This window comes from Emiliania huxleyi (assembly GCF_000372725.1).
Source record: "Emiliania huxleyi CCMP1516 unplaced genomic scaffold EMIHUscaffold_492, whole genome shotgun sequence".
NCBI classification, from domain to species: domain Eukaryota; phylum Haptophyta; order Isochrysidales; family Noelaerhabdaceae; genus Emiliania; species Emiliania huxleyi.
Genome location: NW_005198305.1, coordinates 12,495 through 31,436, shown reverse-complemented (window position 1 = coordinate 31,436; position 18,942 = coordinate 12,495). Strand labels below are relative to the sequence as shown.

The window sequence follows — 18,942 nt, the reverse complement described above, 5'->3', positions numbered from 1 at the left end:
TCGAGGGTGCGCACACTAGCGGCCGGACGCCTCACCCGCGGACGCCTCACCCGCACGCGCACCCTCCAACATCGCCGCCGAGCCCAACGCCCTGCCGTCACTCTCGACGAGCGCCGCACACCTGCGTGGACAATGGGCAGACGTTTCCGCCTTGTGTCCTCGTGTGCCCGGAGAGCCTCAAGCCGGCGCGCACCGGTGGCAGCGCAGGATGAGGCGGCAGCAGTGGAGGGTTGGGGCGCATTTGAAGGCGCTGGCCCCGACGCGCCATCGACTGGGTCGTGGTAGCATTTGGTGGAGGCGCGCCACTGTTACGCCAGCCGAATTGTCCAGAAGAAGCATCTGGTAGCATTTGGTGTCTTTGGTCGCATCTGGTTGCATTTGGTCGCATTTGGTGGAGGCGCGCCACTGTACGCCAGCCAAATTGTCCAGACAGAACATTTGGTAGCATCTGGTGCCACTTGGCCACAGCGGTGGCCTCGTTGGGGGACCCGGAGGTGGCCTCAGTGGTTGTGGGCCTCGTTGGTGGACTCGGAGGTGGCTTCGATGGGGGTTCCGGAGGTGGCGGACTCGGAGGTGGCTTCGTCGGGGGACTCGGTGGGCGGGAACTCGGCGGGTGCCACTTCCGCCACCACTCATATGAATGCTCATATGATTGATAATGCCTCACATGAGCATTCACATGATTGATGATGGCTCATACAACACGCCACCTGGTACATGTGGTAGCATTTGGTGTCTTCAGTCGCATTTGGTGGAGGCGCGCCACTGTACGCCGGGGCCCCGATGCCCCGACGCCCCGATGCCCCGGTACGTTCGGCGTGGCTCACCCTCCAGTTTTCACCACCATCATTGTAAAATCACCAGTACAGTGGCCAGGGGCGGGGCTTGCATTTTTGCCGTCGCCAGTCGCCCCCCCAAACGCTACAGCGGGGGCGGCGGCGGCGGCGGGGGCGGCGGCGGCGGCGCGACGGGGTTGGTAGGGGGGTGGGGAGGCTGCTGTGTGCGCTGTGTGTGCGCGCACCGCACACCATACTCGAGTACGGCGGGAACCAGATGGCGAAGGGGGCGCGGCGGCAGCGGCGCAGCGCGCGCGCGGCGCGCGCGACGGAGGGGCGGAGCAGCGACCGCGCGCGCGGTCGCTGCTCCGTCTGTCCCGGAGCGCCGTCTGCGCGGGGTGCGCGTCAGGAGAGGGGGCAAGCGTGGCGGCGCGGGACGCGCGGCGGCGGCGGCGAGCAGCCGAGCGCTCCGTGCGCGGTGAGGCGGCCGGGCGAGGGCGCGGCGGGTGACGGGGACAGGGAGCATCCGGGCGATGAGAGGTAGGAGGTGCTCGCCGCGAGCGCTCCCGCGCCTGCGGAGGGGCAAGGCCTGAGGGCGGGCGGGCGGGCGGCCGGGCCCGAGTTGGGGGGGGAAGGGGGGAATAAACGCTGCGCCGCCCCCGCATCAGCGACACTGGCCGCGGCTCGCCGCCGCGCGCCGGCTCGGAAGAGGGGCTGTCGACGGCACAGCAGCGGCACGCCTCGGTGCTCGAGCCGCCGACAACCCCCCACCTCGACGTGACGGCCGTTCCCAGGGCCGGGGGGGGTGCGCGCCCGACCCACGCCCCCTCTCGCACCCCTCCGACCCCCCCTGCGCAGCGCACCTATCCGCTGTGCGCCGGCTCGAGCGCCTATTGCCAAATCGCGACGTTTGAGCGCAGCGCACGCGTCCCACACGTCACGCGCGCGCAGGAAGCTTGCGGCACCGCGGTAGCGTGTACTCACCGAGGGCATCGCGCCGAAAACCCCGCGCATTCCGCCCCAGCAGAGGCTGCAGCCTCTGCACAAGCTACACCACTGTAAGAATGGTGACTATATAAGTGTGGGTGGGCTTGCTTGCTCCCTTAGCCAGGAGCAAAAATGCAAGAATTTTTTTCTTCGACAACAATAAACGTGTCCGTCCGAAGCCGGGCCGCAGCCGATCCAAGTCGTCATGGGCGCTTTCGTGATTGTGTCTGGCTGTTTGGCCGAGTCCGCCTTTCCCAGGCCGGGTGGCAACTTCTCCGACGGCAACGCAGGCGAGGTCATGCCGGTCGAGGACTCGAATGTTGTCTCCGTGCAGCCTCGCTCGGGCGGCGCGCCACCGCCGCCACCCTCCTGCGACTGTGGGTGGACGACAAAGTACCCGTGTCCCGGCAGCCCAAGCGCCCTCGAGGGCGCTTGGGGCCAAGAGCTCGCAAAGGACGACGGTTCAGCCTGTTTTGACTTGTGCTGCAAGAAGCCGCCGCCGCCACCACTAGCGCCACCACTGCTGCCAGTGTGTAAAACCGGCTGCGCATGGACGACGAAGTACCCCTGTCCCACGGAAGATTATCCCTTCGCACACTCCTATGATTGGACGACAGAGATCGCAGAGGACGACGGATCAGCCTGCTTCGACGTTTGCTGCAAGATGCTACCGCCACCGCCACCCATGCCGGAATTTAAGTATCCCTTCTGGAGCTGTCGATGGAACTGGCTCGTCGGCGCTATCATTGTGATAGCTTCCTCTGCAATTCTAGAAGACCCGCGAAACATCGATTTCGAGAGCTTTATGCAGATCCTCCTATTCCCATGGCCCGCAATCGCGGGAGAACAGACGTTCACTCTGCAAAGCGCGGTAATATGGTCCATCGTCTTTTTGTATGTGACAGCCTATGTGGTAGCAGAAACCCTTTGGTCCTGGGAATGGACATCATTTTACGAGGAACAAGCGAATGCGCCCGGGAATCCACGTCCTTTCACGAATGCAATCCAAGCCGCGAACTCAAATTTCATCGTTGGTCTCATCCTTCTGCTCATCCTGATTCCGTTTCTCTTCCTGTTTGGGTTCAGGGTGTGGGAGGTTGCCAGGATACATTGGAGACCCCGTCGATGGGTCCTGATGTTGTGTGACTTGCATCCTTACAAACAATTCACACCGGAAGGAGCAAGGGGGGCAGCTGGGATGACGGCTGCAGCGCCAAAGCAACAGGTCCTACCAGATGTACAGAAGCTGCTCGTGGACGCCAATCTCGAGGCCTTTAGCGCTGGCTTGGCCCGGCTTGGTGTGCGGGGGATGTCGGACCTACGCGAACTGGAGGACGATGACCTCGCGCAGCTAAGCATGCAAAGTCTAGAGGTGAAGCGCCTCCGACGCAGACTCGACGATGGAGCATCTCAAGCGCCAATGGGGCAGCCAGTACACAACGATGATTTAGCGCTCGCCGAATCAGAGCAGAGCTCTCTTTACCCCAGTATGCGCGGTGTCAACCGGATCGACGGAGGCAAGTACTGAGTACCATTCCCTGGGCAGACAAGGCAAACCCCGAAAAGTGGGGCAAGAATAACCACCCACGAGCTTTAACTAAATGTAGGCATGGAGTGCAGTCTGAGAGCTACCACTTGTTTGTGCCTGTGCCCTGTCGCGACGCTCGGCTGTGAGAGAAGCTGTCTTTCGTTTTGGTCCTTGGAGCAGGAGTTCCGTTCCTTCCTGCAGAACATGTTCATGTAGATCCAGTGTGAGTCTGGACGTGGACCCCACGACTTGGCGGTGCCATGCCCCGATGCCTCAGTGGGTCTGTCAGTGCCCCGATGGCGATGCCCCGATGCCCCGATGCGATATTTGGTTGCATTTCGTTAGCTTGGAGGAGGGGCAGACCAATGTACGCCCACCAAATTAGTAAGAAAAACATTTGGTAACATTTGGTGGTACCCCCGATGGGATGTTTCAGGGGGGCGAGGCTCTTAGTCCACCAAAAACATTTGGTAACAGGAACGAACCGCGGGGTGCGGGTGCGCGAGGAAACATGGATACAGACAGACCTAAGGTGTCGGAGGCGCCGGCGGCGAGGGCGGCGCCCGCGCCTTGACAAAGCACCGGTTCGCCTCGCTGCCGGGGTACGCCTGCTTGCGCTTCAGCACAAATGCGGTCGGGGCCGTGTGCAGCTCGCACTCGTAGGGCGCCTTAGGTGGCGGGCAGCGGCGGTCGCGCGCGTCGTCGGAGAACTCGTACGACAGGCAGTCTGCCCTCTCGGCGCATTGGGTCTGGCAGTCGAATTGGTCGGTGGCGCAGCTCTTGACATCGGGGTTGGCGCGACCGTCCGCCATCCGGCAGGCGCCCCACCCGTCCAACGCCAAGCCGGAGGGCGACGTGCGAGTGGGGGGGTGGAAGGCGACGAAGGGAGACGCGGCCTTGACGACGTCGTGCGGGAAAGGCGCGCCCGTTTGCGACTCCTGCCACCCGCGCTTGGCGAGGCACTCGACGTCGTCCGAGAAGGGCGCACCGGGCAGGGTCGAGAAGCCCACGACACGCTCAAGCATGAGGCGGCACGCCCGCCTGCTGTGCCGGTACTCAAAGCCAGACAGCGCAAGGCTCAGCTCGGCGAGCGCGGCGCAACGGGCGCGAGAGACGTTGATGATCAGCATGTGCACGCTGCCGAAGTCGGCGCCCCCCTCGCATCCGCAGTAGGGCGCCATCCTCGAAATCGGGCCAGCCTTGACGTAGTCGGGCATCTTGCACACGGTTGCCAAAGGTTCACTCAGCGGCTGCAGCGTCGGTGAGGGCGACGGTGGCCAGGGCGGCGGCGGCGGAGGCGGCGGCGGCGGAAGCGGGGGCGGGGGCGGCGCGGGCGGGGGCGGCGACGGTGGGGGCGGCGGCGATGGCGGGGGCGGCGGGGACGGCGGCGCGGGCGGCGGCGCGGGCGGCGGCTGCGGCGGCGGCGCGGGAGGGTCGATGAAGAGGTACGCGTAGAGGTCGAATGGCGGCGGCGACTCGTCCCCTCCCGCCGAACTCTGGCGGCTCCCGCCGCCAAGCCCGGCCACCAGAGGGACGCCAGCGCTGGCCACATAGAGGGACGCCAGCAGCGCGGCACCGACGCCCAGGACAAGCCTCCGCCGCCACCGGCCCGGCGGGTGGGCCTTTGCAGACGGGCCACCCTCCTGCAGCTGCCGCCTATACAGCGCGAGGAGGTCGGGGAAGGGGTCGGGGGGAGGGGTCCCAGGGGGGGGGGGATGGGGGCTGAGCCGCGGCTGGCGCCAGCCCTTCCGGCGCCGCGGCTCGGCGGGCGCAGCCTACTCCACGGTCCGTCACAGGCGCTTGTCGTTCCTTCGCGGGACAGACACTCCGCCGCGCCGCGGCCGCGCGTGCCTCCGCCAGCTCAACGTCTGCATGCAGCTGGGTCTCGATGTAAGCGAGCTCGTCTAACACCTCCACCATCAGTGGATTGCCGCTCAGCTTGTTGCGCGACTTCAGCCACGGGAAGCGCTCCCGGTAGCCGGTGATCTTGTCGAGGGGGTCGAGGCACTCCCGGTAGCCGGAGGAATTGTTGTCGTCGCCCGGGTCCTCCTTCCTCGACATGCGCAGCAGCTGGTTCCAGGCTCGGGGTCACCTCTCTCGCAAAACAGCGCCGTTCGCCGCCGTGAGAAGAAAATACCTCGAAGTTCTCGAGGTGATATCCTTGGGGAAAATACGTCGATGATCGCAGCTAGGGGGAAACCCGGAGCGCAGAACTAACCCTCGGAGACCCGTGTTATGGCCCTGCGACCGCGCACCCCCCAGGGCTAGGGCTCTCTTGCCCGCAACCCTATCCCGATCGAAGCAGTGTGCAAAGACCTACGAGATCCGGCGTATCCCCACCCCCGTACGGGTCACAGAGGCGCTTTAAATATCAAAAGCGGCCGTGTTGGAGGGTGTGGCGTGACCCGCGAGGGCAAGGGCGGGACTTCTACTGGCTTGGGACCTCAAGTACAGGTCCAGGCCTCATCACAACCGCCGGGGCGCAGCTCCAGGCGGCCATCCTGGCGGATGGGGCGCTTGCGCGCGCCCCGGTCATACACATATGACCGGCGTGGGAAAAGGGTTAAATACACCGGCTCTTCGTTTCTTCAACATGGTGCATGATAGACACTGCTAAGCTTATTCGAGGCGGCAAGCGGGGCGCGGCGCGGCGGCCATTCAGCAAACTATTACCCTCCTGAGAGCCCAACGGGGCCTGCAGGCCGATTGAGGGAGGCTGCGACGACAGCCGCCGCTGCTTTGTTGCTTTCCGCTCGACGTGCTCTAGATCAGATCCGCCACATTCATGGGCATCTCCTCGATCTGCGTATTGTAGAACTGCTCGATCTCTCGCAGCATCTGCACGTCCTCGGATGTGAGGAAGTTGATCGCGACACTCTTGCGACCAAAGCGGCCACAACGGCCAATACGGTGGATGTAGTTCTCCCGGTTGGTGGGAAGGTCATAGTTGATGACCAGCGACAATTGCTGCGCGTCGAAGCCACGCGCAAGCACGTCGGTCGTAATGAGCACGCGACTGCTGCCAGAGCGTAACTCGCGCATGATCACCTCACGCTCCTTCTGGTCGAGGTCTGCGTGGATGGCCGAGCAGGTGAAGTTGCGCGCGTGCATCTTCTCTGTCAGCCACTCCACCTTCCGACGGGTGTTGACGAAGATCATCGCCTGGAGCCCTTTTTGTTGTCGTTTGTGTGCACTTGGTGTGCGACCGCCTTTTGTTGTAAAATTCGTTTGTGACCAACAAAAAGTTCGCGTTTGCTTTAACGAATACTTTCGAATACTTTGAAGTCTCGAAATCACGAAGTCGTAGTTGCTCTTTTGTGGTTTGCGAGACGTGCTTGCTTCAGAACAGACGCGAGAAGGTCGACGAGCTGTTCACGGGGTCCTCCCCCGCCAAACAGCTCGCACGGCCACGCCGTCCACAAGTTGAACGAGTCTGGGTCGCAGTGCAGACCCGGAGGGACGAGATCAATCGCTTGTAGACGCGCATCCCGCTCTGGCGGTGCAGGCGTGCAGCCACTCCGACCGATATGAACTGGCCTGTTTTACCGCCTTTCCTTGCGACTATACTGTAACTCCTGGCTGTCGTAAACCTGCTGCTTCGTCGGTCCTCGCTTCCATCGGGTCGCGGTAGATAGAAATCAACGCTCGCAGTCGACCTTGACTGCTTCCTATCGGCCTCACCACTCGCGCCTCGCCTCCGGCGCGCCAGCGGAGCGAGCATCGGACGGGAGGCTGAGAGCGGCAGCGGCCCCTCATCGTCTGCGTCGGCAGGCTGGAGCGGCGGAGTGGGAGCGATCATGTCGCGGCCGCGAAAGGCTCGAAACCTGTGGCGCTGTTGCGCGGCTCACGGCGAGTTCTGGCCGTCGCGGGACGAGACCGGGAAAAGAATTAACCTCGAAACAATGTTTAGCTCTAGGCCTCTGTGGGGACCCATCTCAGCTGGGCTGGACGGGTAGAGCTCTCCGGTACACGGTGACAATGTCCACGCCCGCCCGCGCCAGCGCCGCGCGCCGCGCGCCGCCTCCTCCGTCGACGGAGCGCGGCGGCGACGTCCCCGCAAGCATTCGGAAGGCCGCCAAGGATGGCCAAGCGGGAGCGGTGCTGTCGTGGTTCGACGGCGGTGGGTGGGTCGACGCGACGTTCGAGTACACCTTTGATGACGGCTCTCGTGAGAGCGAAATGACGCTGCTGATGATCGCAATGTCCAATGGCCACGCGGAGCTGGCCGAGGCGCTTCTGCGGCGCGGCGCAGACGTCTCGTTGCAGAACAACGACGGCAGCACTGCGCTGATTCTCGCTGCCACGAACGGCCACGAGAACCTGGTCGAGCTGGCGTTGCGGCACGGCGCGGAGGTCAATCAGAAGTACAGCGACGGAGACACTGCGCTGATGGACGCCGCCTACAGAGGCCACGAGCGGATTGTCGACACGCTGATCCGGCACGGCGCAGAGATCAACCTGCAGGCCAGCAACGGCGGCACCGCACTGATGCTCGCCGCCCTCCACAACCATCCCGCCGTGGTGCTTCGCGTGCTGCGGGCGGGCGCTGACATGACGCTGCGCTCTAGAGGCGGCAGGACGGCGCTGCAGATGGCCAAGGAGCAGGGCCACACCGAGTGCTACGAGGCCTTCAGGACGTATCTCGGGGAGGTAGCGGCAGCTCGGAGCAGGGCGCCGTCGGCCGAGGCGGGCGGCGCAGGGGCGGGCGGCGCACCCGCAGGCGAGGCGGCGGCGGGCGCCAGTGCCGCGGCCTCTGCCTCGAGCGGCGAGGGCGGCGTGGAGGCCGACCCGAGCGGCGGGGCGGTGGTGCCAGAGGAGGTCGTGCTAGCGGCTGCGCGAGGAGACGAGTCGCCGGTGCTGGCGTGGCTCGACGGCGGCGGGCGGGTCGATGCGAGGTTCGAGCACACCTTTGCTTGCGGCTCCCGTGTGAGCGGCATGACGCTGCTGATGGTCGCAATGTCCCATGGCCACGCGGGGCTGGCCGATGCGCTTCTGCGGCGCGGTGCAGATGTCTCGTTGCAGAAGAGCGGTGGCGACACCGCGCTGATTCTCGCCGCCTCGAACGGCCGCGAGAAGCTGGTCGAGCTGGCATTGCGGCACGGCGCGGAGGTCGATCAGGGAAGCGAAAGTGGCAGCACAGCGCTGATGGAGGCCGCCGATGACGGCCACGAGCGGGTGGTCGACACGCTGATCCGGCCGGCGCAGAGATCAACCTGCAGGCCAACAACGGCGATGCCGCGTTGATAGTTGCCGCCTTGTTCGGCCACCCCACCGTCGTGCGTCAGCTGCTGCGGGCGGGCGCAGATGCGACGCTGTGCACTGCGGAGGGCAGTACCGCGCTGCAATGGGCCAAAGCGAGGGGCCACGCCGAGTGCGTGCGCGCCCTCGAGGAGCACGCGGCGGCCGATGCGGCGGCCGAGAAGGCGGCGAAAGAGGCGGCGTGGGCTGCGGGCGCGGCGGAGAGGGCGGCGGAGAGGGCGGCGGAAGAGAAGGAGGCGGCGCGGCACGCCGAGGAGCTGCTGGCGGAGGTCGAGGCTGAGAAGAAGCGCGCCAAGGGCAAGAAGGGCAAGAAGAAGAAGAAGGGCGGAGGGGCGGGCGGGGCTGGGCCGTCGCAGGAGACGGAGGAGGGTGCCGAGGCGCCGTCGGAGGCAGCCGAGGCTGCGAAGAAGGCCGAGGAGGAGAGGATGATGAGGCTTCTCGAGAAGTGTCACGAGGAGAGGATGCGGTTCGGCATCACGGCAGAGAGCCAGGCGGCGGCGTCGGCAGCGGTGGCCGAGGCGGTGCGCTTGGACGCTGAGGCGGACGAGGCGGAGGAGGAGGCGGAGGCGGACAAGGCGGAGGAGGTGGCGGCCGTGGCGGCGCTGGCGGCTGCCGAGGTGGCGAGGGCGGAGGCCAGGGCGGCGCATGCGGAGGCCAGTGCGGCGCATGGAGAGGCCAAGGCTGCGTTTGAGAAGATCAAGGCGTCGCTAGAGGCGGCGGCGGCGGCACTGAGCGGGACCGGGTCGGCGCTGGAGGGAAGCGAGACAGCGCTCGAGGAGGCGGCGGCCGCTGCGGAGGCGAGGGGTGCCGCTGCGGCCGCGTCGATGGCCAGGGCGGTTGCAGCCAGGATGGCGGCGGATTCGGCCCAGGAGCGCTCATAGAGAGCTGCTCCTGCGAGGCCACGGCCGCTGAGACTCAACATTTCTTGTGCGGCGCGGACGGGGAGTTATTGTGTGCGGGCTGTGTCTAGGAGGGAGGGAGTGGGGCGCGGGAGCATGTCTGCTCACCCACTTGCACTGGGCCTTGCTGGGAATGCCGGGGAATGCCGTGGGGCTCCTGCCCGTGTCCGGGACTAGGTAAAATAAGAATATTCGCCGCGTTCGTGCCAGTGCGCGCCAGTCCGTGCCCAAGTGTAAAAGAAAGAATTTTTTGTAGAAACAAAACTGAAAAGCCAGGGAGGATGTGATGTTGTGAGCTGCCTCTGTGTCGTGTGTGCGTGAGGGAACCAGCGAATTCTTTTAGCGCGAAGGCCTCTCGACGCCGCGCATCGACGCGCCGCGCGCGAGTGCCGTTCCGCTGTGCAACGCTCTCACTCTCTCAAGCCCTCGCTCTCTCTCTCCCTCCCTCTATTTACGCAGGCCACCCCTCGCGGCCATGCCTCGGCCGATGTCGACCGCCGAGTGCGAGTCGTCCTTCATCCTTCGAGCGCTCGGCGAGGGCCTCCGCGTCGACGGCCGGCGGCCGCGCGAGTCGCGGCCGCTGAGCGTGGCGTGCGGCTACCTTGTTGAACCAACTCGCAATGCTCGAAAAGGACCCGCCCAATCTGCAAACACAAACAACTCCCAATCTGCTGCTGCGCGTCCGCACTCTGATCGTCACTGCCGTCACTCACACAAAAACACAACCACGGACCCAAGACGCACAAGCTCAGACAGTCGAGAAAGGGATAGACCGCAACGACAGTCAGACGTCAGCGCTGGGTCCCAGGGCGAATGCGATGACGGCCTCTAGTGTGAGCTCTAGCTAGTGAGCTCATCGCTACTATATGCAGCGAGTTAGTTAGGAGCCGACCGACCGACCCAGCGACCCTCGCGTCCGGTGCTCACCGACGGCTGGGCGGCCACCCGCCCGGCCGATGAGCACCGGACGCGAGGGTCGGTCGGCTCCTAACAACTAGCTGTATATAGTCGCGATCTGCCGGCGTGCGTATGAGCTCACTAGCTAGAGCTCACACTAGAGGCCGTCATCGCATTCGCCTTCCTGGTACCCAGCGCTGGCTTCTGACTGTCGTTGCTGTCTCTCTCCCTTCTCGACTGTCTGTGCTTGGATGTTAGTCATTACAAGAAATAGGCTCGTAGGACTGGCGCGTCGCTGACGACGAGCCGAAGCAAAAAGGGCTGGACGACGGCAAGCCCGGCTGCATCTCGCGCCGGGACGGCGATCCTGGTCTTGCACGCCTGCGGTCGAGCACGAGACGCCGCCCGCTTTCGGGATCCTTCTTTTCTTGATTCCGTTTGTTGCAAACGGAATCAGTTGCAAAACCCTGAATAAAAAACAAAACGCGAAAATCCCCTTTGCAGCCATTGTAGCTCGATCGGTCACACCGCCATCGCCGTCGGGGAGAGGGGGGACGACACTGCTTCGGCAGCGTGCACCTCGATCCTGTACCGTGTTTGTTATGACCCCCCCCAATGACCACACCAGTGAGGGAGGGCGAGACGATCGAGGGGTCCCGTACCATGCGGAATCGACCCTATCCAGTGCTCAAGTGCTCAATAGGCGCATTCCTGACTCAACTAGATGATGGTGTGCATGTCGAGCAAGCGCTTCTTCTCCTGATTAGTTAATAGGCGCATTCATGACTCAACTAGATGATGGTGTGCAGCATGCCGAGCAAGCGCTTCTTCTCCTGCAGCTCCGGCAGCTGAGCAATCGTCGACTGCAGCGCCTTGGTTGCGTTGCCCAGCGCCTCCGCCTCGCGCCGCCCGCGCTGATCTCCTCCATCGCCTATCAATTAATTACGGCTATTAACTAGTTAATTAACTAATTGCCCGCGCTGATCTCCTCCATCGCCTGAACGAGCAAAAGGGAGTCCTGACTGGCGGGCACTGGACTCATGAAGCGCTGACCTGGTCCAACGCCTTGCGGTACTGCTGCAACCGCTCGTCGACGTCGGAAGCGACGACCTGATTGATAACCACTCCTTCTCAAGCGATTGATTCACTGATTAACCGCTCGTCGACGTCGGAAGCGACGACCTGGAACGCCGACCCCATGTCGTTGCGTACCAAGTCCCGCGAGAGAGCATCCAGAACCGGACCGACATAAAATATCGAGCGACGGGCTCATCACACCTGGCCTTCACCGACGAGACCTCCCTCGAGCTCGAGATTTTGGCCACGAACGAGCAAATTGCCCGCTACCCCGCTCCCCGGCAAGGCTATGCTCTACATCAACTCGACCGGCATCGACTCGCTCGGCCTCAAAGCCGCCCGAGCGGGCGCGGCTCAGTGTCACCGGGTTTCGCGGCGAATTCTCGGGCGACGCTGATTTTCTGAAGGAAGAGTAAAGCTGGCCTTATACGCTCGCTCATTCACGGCTTGGGCGGGGGAATCCCCTGCTGATTCAGTTGTTGTGTCGTTGACACAGCAACACCTGCTCGTGCTTACAAAGTCCCTTGTGCTGACACGTGACACGATGTCCTCCAAGGACCTCCTCAAGCTGATCGAGGACTCGGCCGCCGCTGTGGACGTGCCGTCGACGCCGCTGCAAACCGATGTCGATAACCCGGGCGACAGCGTCGCACACGAAGCCACACGAAGCCAGAAGGCACACGAAGCCAGCACAAAGGTGCAGGAGGTGGTTGCCCTCGTCGCTCGCGCGGCTGAGCACGTCAAGGCCACCGGAGAGTTCTGCTTCGACAAGGCCAAGGACGCTCTCGGGGAACGCCACGGAGACAGGGCTCTGGCCGCCCTGGCCGGCGTCGCGGTCGGCTACACTTTGCACGCTCTCGTTGCATACAGGGGCAGCAAACGCATCGCGTGATCCGGCTCGGTCGGACACGGCGCTCCCAGTCTACCGACCACCGATCGCACAACGCAGAGCTGGATTTGAGCCGCGCGAGCCGCAACGGTCGCGCCGCGCTACTCTTGTCCGAGGGAGAGTGAGAGTCGCGCGAGCCGCAACGGTCGCCGCGCTATTTCTTGTCAGGGAGAGCGAGGTGGGTCTCACACACAGCTCGCTGTTTTCTCATGAAACGTAAGCAAATGCTCTCCACCGTCTAGCTAGCTTGGGTAGGCCTCTACGTAACGTATACTGCTGCGCGTGCTGCGCGGCTCAGGCGCAAGGGCTCAGGCGCCGGGCCGCGGCGCTTCAGCCCTCGGCGCTGCACTGGCGTCGGGGCTAGGCCTAGGCCCTCACGAGCCACCGCCCCCCAAAAGGCCCTCCCAGCAAAGGGCGAGCGCGACTGCCGGGTATAGCGCGGGGAGCGCGCCAGCGTGCAGCAGGGACAGGGCGAGCCGCGCGTCTGCCGCGGCCTCCGCCGCTTGCCGCGCGGGCCGCGAGAGGTCAGCGTTGTTGAGCCTCGCGACCTAGCAGCCGGGCCTGTGCCTCCGGGGTGTGTGAGGCTGTGCGTGAACCTCCCGCGCGTCGGCAGAGACACCTCGCGTCGCACCCGCGCGCAAAAGACGCGGCAGTTGCCGCTGTAGAGCGAGAGGGGGCGCTCGTCGTACGCCGCCGCGAAGTCGCGCACGGCGGCCAGCTTGGAGCCAGCGGGGACGGCGGAGCCGCTCGCACGTAGCCGCACCTCGCGACCGGAGTGTGGTGTGTGTCAGGCGAGGTGCATCTCATCAGTGCCTGCCTGTCTCCTCTCCATCTGCCTGTTCTCTCGTGACTCGCACAGGCGCACCTCGCCGTCGATGCCGCCGCCGAGGAGGACGTGCCACTGCACGGGCTCGCTCCACCACACCGGGTGCGCCGCCCCGCCGCGGGTCATAAAGTCCATGAGCAGCGAAGAGCTCTCGCACGCGACGGGAGAGCGTCTCCTCGAGCGGACCGCGACCGCCTGGTGCGTGTCCCGGAATAGCCAGCGAGCGAGCCCGCCGCCGCCCTCGCTCTCTGGGAAGGGATAGAAGCCCTTGACGCGGCAGGTGAGAAGCTCGGTTGCTCCATCGACCAGGGCTGGCGCGTTCGGCACGGGCGCCCCGCCGCAGCTGTCGACGAGTGGCCACGGCGGCTCAGCGCGAGCCCTACTGCTGCTGCTCGCCGGAGCAATGCTGCACAGCATGACAGGCAACGTCAGTGGATTAGCTTGCTTGCTGCCAGTCACCCCGACGCTCGCGCCAGCTTCGAGCAGCAGCCGCGCCGCCTCGGCCTGCCCGTGGCGCGCGGCCCACAGGTCAGCAGCGTGTCCTGGTCGCCGGTCTCGAGCCGCGCGTCGAGCCGGGCCGCGAGCGACGTGCTCCCGCACGTCGGGCCGGAGAGGAGCGAGCCGAGGTCGCGACCGCCCTGCTGTTTAGGAGGTGTGCGCCGAAGGGTATTTTCTCCTTTATTTAAGAAGGGTGTTCTCGAGGTTCTCGAGGTGGATATCCTTTGGCCGCGTTGGGTAGCGAGGATTGGTGTAACCCGAGCCACGGAGGCGTGTTTTCTGACGGCCGACCGTCAGTGCACGGAGTTGCCCCTTCTCCGACTGCCCCGGCTAGTTCCCGAGTTTCGCGGGAGTGACCCCATGCGTCAAACCCGAGACCTAGCGCGGGTGGGTTGGAGGGGCCTCGGAAAGGCGCGCAAGCACGCCCTACGTCTTCCCCTCCTCCCCATCGGGCCGCATGAGCGGCCACGCCTCGCAGATTCGTTTTCGCGCCTGGGTCAGGCGCGCGGGGCATCCCCCGGGTCGCTCGACCAGCGATCCGAAGAGTGGCCGCTATGCGAAGGAAAGAGTGGGGCCCTCGACGCCTCAGTCCGGCCCTCCGAGGGGGGAAGGGAATTGCGGGGTCCCCTCGGGCGCCTCAGTTCGGCCCTCCCGAGGGGGGGAGGGGAGCAAGGGGGTGGGGGGATCGGGGCGGGGGGGGAGGGGTCTCGGTTTCATGGGTCTAAAACTTGCCTTTCGGGGAGGGGCCTCGCGCCAAGCGCAATTGAATGCTGCCTGACCTCTTCCCCTCCTCCCTCGAGGCAGCGAGTAGGCAGCGAGAGGAGGTCTCGAGCGCCTATATGAAGGTATGTGAGATGGTGATGGGAATGGGTGGTCGGGCGGGCGGGCGGGCGGGCGGGCGGGCGGGCGGGCAAGCGGGGAGAGGCGGGCGGGCGGGGCGGAGCGGGCGGGCGGGGTGATCGGGGGAATCGTGTCCACAATCGGCAGCGGCGGAGCAGCAGCAGCAGCAGCAGCTGCTGTAGCAGTAGGCAGCAGCCTGCCGCAGATTGCTGCCGTTGTCTGCGCCGCGATCCGCCGCCGCGCCGCCGCGCCGCCGCCGCCTGCGCTCGCCGCCGCCTCGTAGACGACTCCTCTCGCGCTCGGAGAGCCGCGCAGCCGGCCGCGGGTTGAGGTCAAAGTGTGCAGCAAAGTGGCGGTCATGAAATCATCAAAATTTGAGGTTGCTCGAGACGGCCCGGAAATGGTCCCGCTTTGTTGCCCCGGTGCTGGCGCATCACACCTCGGCCGCGACGGGCCGGCTCCGCCGCTCAGTCGAGCAGCAGGGGCTCTGGCACAGTTTTGTCGACAAACTGGTCGAGCCAAAAATTGGCGAGGAAGCGGCACCGGCGGCACGCCGGGACGAATCTGGACCGATTACATTGTTTGGCACCGCGGCGGCGAGCCGCCGCGAGCCCACAGGAGAGCTGGGCGCCGCGGCACCAGACCGCGCCGCCAGCGAGGCGAGAGCTGCAGCCGACCGGCCGTGACATGGCAGTTGCAACGGCGGGACGCAAGAAGGGTGTGAATAAAAAGAAGGGTGTGAACGTGAACAGTAGTAAGGGCTCTACGCCCTTAAGAGTAGCCAGATCGCTGTCGATCGTTACGGCACGCATGGGGGGCCTCCCGGAAGCTAATCCTTTTCAATAGCAGTGCCCGCCACAACACAACAATCGACTGCCCGCCGAGCAAGCGCGGCAGCACGCTGCGCCGAGGCCACCCAGGGAGCGATCTCGGCGTCGGGCTTTCTCCTCGATGCGTTTACGCTGTTTTGCTTTGGCGACCCTCGTGGCCGGGTCGTGCTCTGCGTCGGTGCGCGCGCGCGTCAACGCACACATGTGCACACATGATGGAATCGCATCGCCGACGCTCGCCCCTCGCCCCCACTCCGCCCGCGCATCACCGGTCGACTGTGTCCATGGTCGTGCTCGACTGTGTTCGTACCTCATGTATCGAGGTTATGCGGTTTAGGAGGGGTGAACGTGAACAGAGTAGCCAGTCGCTGTCGATCGTTACGGCACGCATGGGGGGCCTCCTGGACGCATGATCCTAGCCCAATACATCCCACGGAGCAGATTTGGATTTTTGACAGAATTAATGCACTGCCCCCGCGCGGTACTAACGATCGTAGGTTTGGGGGCGGCGCCCCTCACGGCACCACACCGCCGCAGGACAGCCCGAGATTAGCCTAGCAGTGAGTGGGAATCTCGCCTGCCGGTCGGCTGGGCACGAGCCAAGCACTTGGGTGGCCGTCAACCGAGTCCGAGCGGCGTCTGAGGTGGGTGCCACGGCGTCTGCACGAAGGCGTGGCGGGGTGAGGAGCCAGGGGTGGTGAACACCTCCCCGTCGGGCTCGCGGCGCGCCGGATGGTCCGCCGAGGCCGCCGCCGCCCCGGCGGCGGCGATGGGGGCGGCGGGGCCGACCCGGCCGGCGTTTGTCGGCTCCACCTACAGAAGAGCAGTCTCTGTGGGTCGACGATACTGTGTTAGTGCTAGCACACGCCAGTCCGCACTTGTGTCGAGCCTGTCTGCTGTGAGAGAGAGAGAGAGTTGTAAAATTCTTCTCGTCGCTGGAGTCCTTTTCTTTCATCCGGCGGATCGGATCCGGGTCGAGCAGAGATCGGGCTCGAAAGACATCTCCGCTCTGTTGCACAGATCGACCGATCTGTACAAAAAAGCAAACACCCACGGGCATAACTAACACAATCAGAGCTACGTGGCTGGGTTCACAGCGATTGTAGGAAAACGAAGGGACACTTGGGAGGGCCGAACTGAGGCGCCCGAGGGGACCCCGCAATTCCCTTCCCCCCTCGGAGGGCCGGACTGAGGCGTCGAGGGCCCCACTCTTTCCTTCGCATAGCGGCCACTCTTCGGATCGCTGGTCGAGCGACCCGGGGGATGCCCCGCGCGCCTGACCCAGGCGCGGAAACGAATCTGCGAGGCGTGGCCGCTCATGCGGCCCGATGGGGAGGAGGGGAAGACGTAGGGCGTGCTTGCGCGCCTTTCCGAGGCCCCTCCAACCCACCCGCGCTAGGTCTCGGGTTTGACGCATGGGGTCACACCCGCGAAACCCGTGAACTAGCCGGGGCAGTCGGAGAAGGGGCAACTCCGTGCACTGACGGTCGGCCATCAGAAAACACGCCTCCGTGGCTCGGGTTACACCAATCCTCGCTACCCAACGCGGCCAAAGGATATCCACCTCGAGAACCTCGAGAGAGGACACTTGACGGTCGCGGCCTTCCGACTCGCGCCTCCGCCTCACTGGCACTATTGTAGCCCTGGCCGGTGCGCGTGCGGAGTTGAAGTTCCGGAGTGAAAATTCGAACGCGTTCTCTCCCGGTGACCAAAAAATGTCCACCTCAGAGGCACCTCCGGAGGCAGGCCGCCGCACGCCGGCGACACAGCTCCAGCTGTCGAACTGACCCGCAGCTCCTCTCAGAGCGGGAACTGTGACGAAAGTTGACTGAGGCGGTTGTCAGGAACCATCATACGGATCACATGGTGGCTCTCTCATGACGGGAGACGCCCGACCACTCCTGGGTGGCACTGCCACCGGTGTCGCTCGACGTCCTGTCGACAGCGTGCCGACAGCGACACAGACCATGTGGGACGCGTCGAGTATCGACCTCTACTGCTTACCCAGCCTTCGAGTGTATCCTGGCTGTGGTCCCACACCCACTGGTGTCCATCTCAGAGACCGCAGGAGGTCATGAGGGTCGGTGGGAGTGCCAACCCCACAATGCCTAAAAACCCAGCCCAGTAGGTACACAGAGACATACAGAGAGAACGCCGGCTCAGTCAGAACAACAACCTGAATCGAAATGTCACCTACACTTAGATTGTATCGAACCTAAAAGGGAAGCACAGCGCACGGCAGGGAATGCGTATAGGTGTGTGTCAGGGCTCCCCGAAGCCGAACTTGACCCAATTCCCCGAGTGCCCCGGCTTCGCGTCCATGCCCGTCGCCGTGGCCACAGCGGCCCGCTCGGCGCTGTCCAGCCCGAGCAGAAACTCGATGTCGTCGAAGCCCTCGGAGTCAAACGCGGCGGCGTAGGACTGCAGCCCGATGCGCCCGAGCGCCTCGGCGACGGCCGCCATGCCGCCATTGTTGGGAGGCGCCTCCTTGTGGACGGTGCGGCCGTCGGGCAGGAGCTCGAAGAGGCGGCTCGGAGGCAGGGAGGGCGCGGGAGGGGCAAAGAAGGAGGAGGAGGCGGCGGCGGCGGCGGCGGCGGCGGCGGGAGCGGAGGAAGGGGCGGCGGGCTCTAGCGCGGGCGCAGCGGCAGACTCGCGCGGGCGCTTCGCGGGGCGCGGCGGCGCCGCCGACCCGTCCTCACCGACTGCCCGCGCATACGCCACCGCCGCCTCCACCGCGGTGCCGAAGCCGCCGATGTAGACCTCCTTGCCGTCCACCTTGTGCCGCGCCTTGAAGCGGCCCGACACCTGCTTGCGCACGCCTAAGTAGCCGGTGCTGTTGCTGCTCGAGAGGTGCAAGCGCAAGCCCTCCGCCTCTGTCGCCACCGCAGGAGGCTGGTACTCGCCGACCGCGCGCGCGTACGCCACCGCCGCCTCCACCGCTGTGTCGAAGTAGCCGATAGAGATATGCTTTTCGTCCACCCTGCGCCGCGCCTGGAAGCGGCCAGGGGCCTGCTCGATCACGCCCTTGTAGCCGGTGTTGTTGCTGCTCGAGAGGTGCAAGCGCAAACCCTCCGCCTCCGCCACCACCGCCACTGCCGGCGCGTGAAGCGTGCAGAACCACGTCTTGCGCCCCGCCTCCGCCTCGCTCCTGAAGCCGGCGCACGCCAGGCACGCCCAGCGCGAGCAGCCGTCGGCATCGCACCCGACGGAGGGCGCCATCACCTCGCCCGCCTCGTCGTCGAGCAAAGTGCCGCACTCGCAGCAAGTGGCGGCAGATGCGGCGGCGGTGGCGGCGGGGGTCTCGAAGGCGGGCGCGGGTGGCGGCGCGGGCGCGGGTGGCGCGAGGGGCGGAGCGCTCGAGTCGGAGAGCGCCTGACAGAACAAGACCGCGACAGGTCTGAGGCGAGGCAGCACGGGTCCGGTATCAGCTCCGCTTCGAGTGCCTTGACCAGCTCGACTCGCGAGCGGTAGTGGCGGGCGGGCTCGGCGAGGCGGAACGCGTAGTAGTCGCCCGCAAAGGTGGCCTGAGTAGCCCGCGGCCTCCAGTGCACCGCCTGCAGAGACGAGGAGAGGTGAGAGCCCAAAGTACCGACCGTGTCCCCGCAGCTCGTCCTCACCCACTGGCCATCGACGTGC

The 18,942-nt window shown here is 65.2% G+C and overlaps 5 protein-coding genes across 5 annotated transcripts; 3 read left to right on the top strand and 2 right to left on the bottom strand.

Moving 5' to 3' along the window:
* Positions 1-1,968: 1,968 nt before the first annotated feature.
* On the top strand, positions 1,969-3,291 carry EMIHUDRAFT_246141 (hypothetical protein; the record flags this gene model as incomplete). Its single annotated transcript, XM_005767455.1, has 1 exon — positions 1,969-3,291. The coding sequence occupies one exon, from the start codon at positions 1,969-1,971 to the stop codon at positions 3,289-3,291; it is 1,323 nt and encodes a 440-aa protein (XP_005767512.1).
* Positions 3,292-6,054: 2,763 nt separating this feature from the next.
* On the bottom strand, positions 6,055-6,450 carry EMIHUDRAFT_246139 (hypothetical protein; the record flags this gene model as incomplete). Its single annotated transcript, XM_005767454.1, has 1 exon — positions 6,055-6,450. The coding sequence occupies one exon, from the start codon at positions 6,448-6,450 to the stop codon at positions 6,055-6,057; it is 396 nt and encodes a 131-aa protein (XP_005767511.1).
* A 743-nt stretch (positions 6,451-7,193) lies between these two features.
* Positions 7,194-9,431, top strand: EMIHUDRAFT_119506 (hypothetical protein; the record flags this gene model as incomplete). The annotated part of the gene is made up of 2 exons (XM_005767453.1): positions 7,194-7,243; positions 8,768-9,431. 2 exons carry the CDS (start codon positions 7,194-7,196, stop codon positions 9,429-9,431), a joined length of 714 nt encoding a protein of 237 aa, XP_005767510.1.
* Positions 9,432-12,000: 2,569 nt separating this feature from the next.
* On the top strand, positions 12,001-12,315 carry EMIHUDRAFT_370812 (hypothetical protein; the record flags this gene model as incomplete). The annotated part of the gene is made up of 1 exon (XM_005767452.1): positions 12,001-12,315. A coding segment is annotated over one exon (315 nt), but the record flags the coding sequence as incomplete, so codon positions are not given.
* Positions 12,316-12,515: 200 nt separating this feature from the next.
* EMIHUDRAFT_445670 (hypothetical protein) lies at positions 12,516-13,788 on the bottom strand. The gene is made up of 3 exons (XM_005767451.1): positions 13,178-13,788; positions 12,932-13,075; positions 12,516-12,860 (listed from the first exon to the last, which is right to left on the bottom strand). Exons 1-3 carry the CDS (start codon positions 13,553-13,555, stop codon positions 12,687-12,689), a joined length of 696 nt encoding a protein of 231 aa, XP_005767508.1. The 5' UTR covers positions 13,556-13,788; the 3' UTR covers positions 12,516-12,686.
* Positions 13,789-18,942: the final 5,154 nt, after the last annotated feature.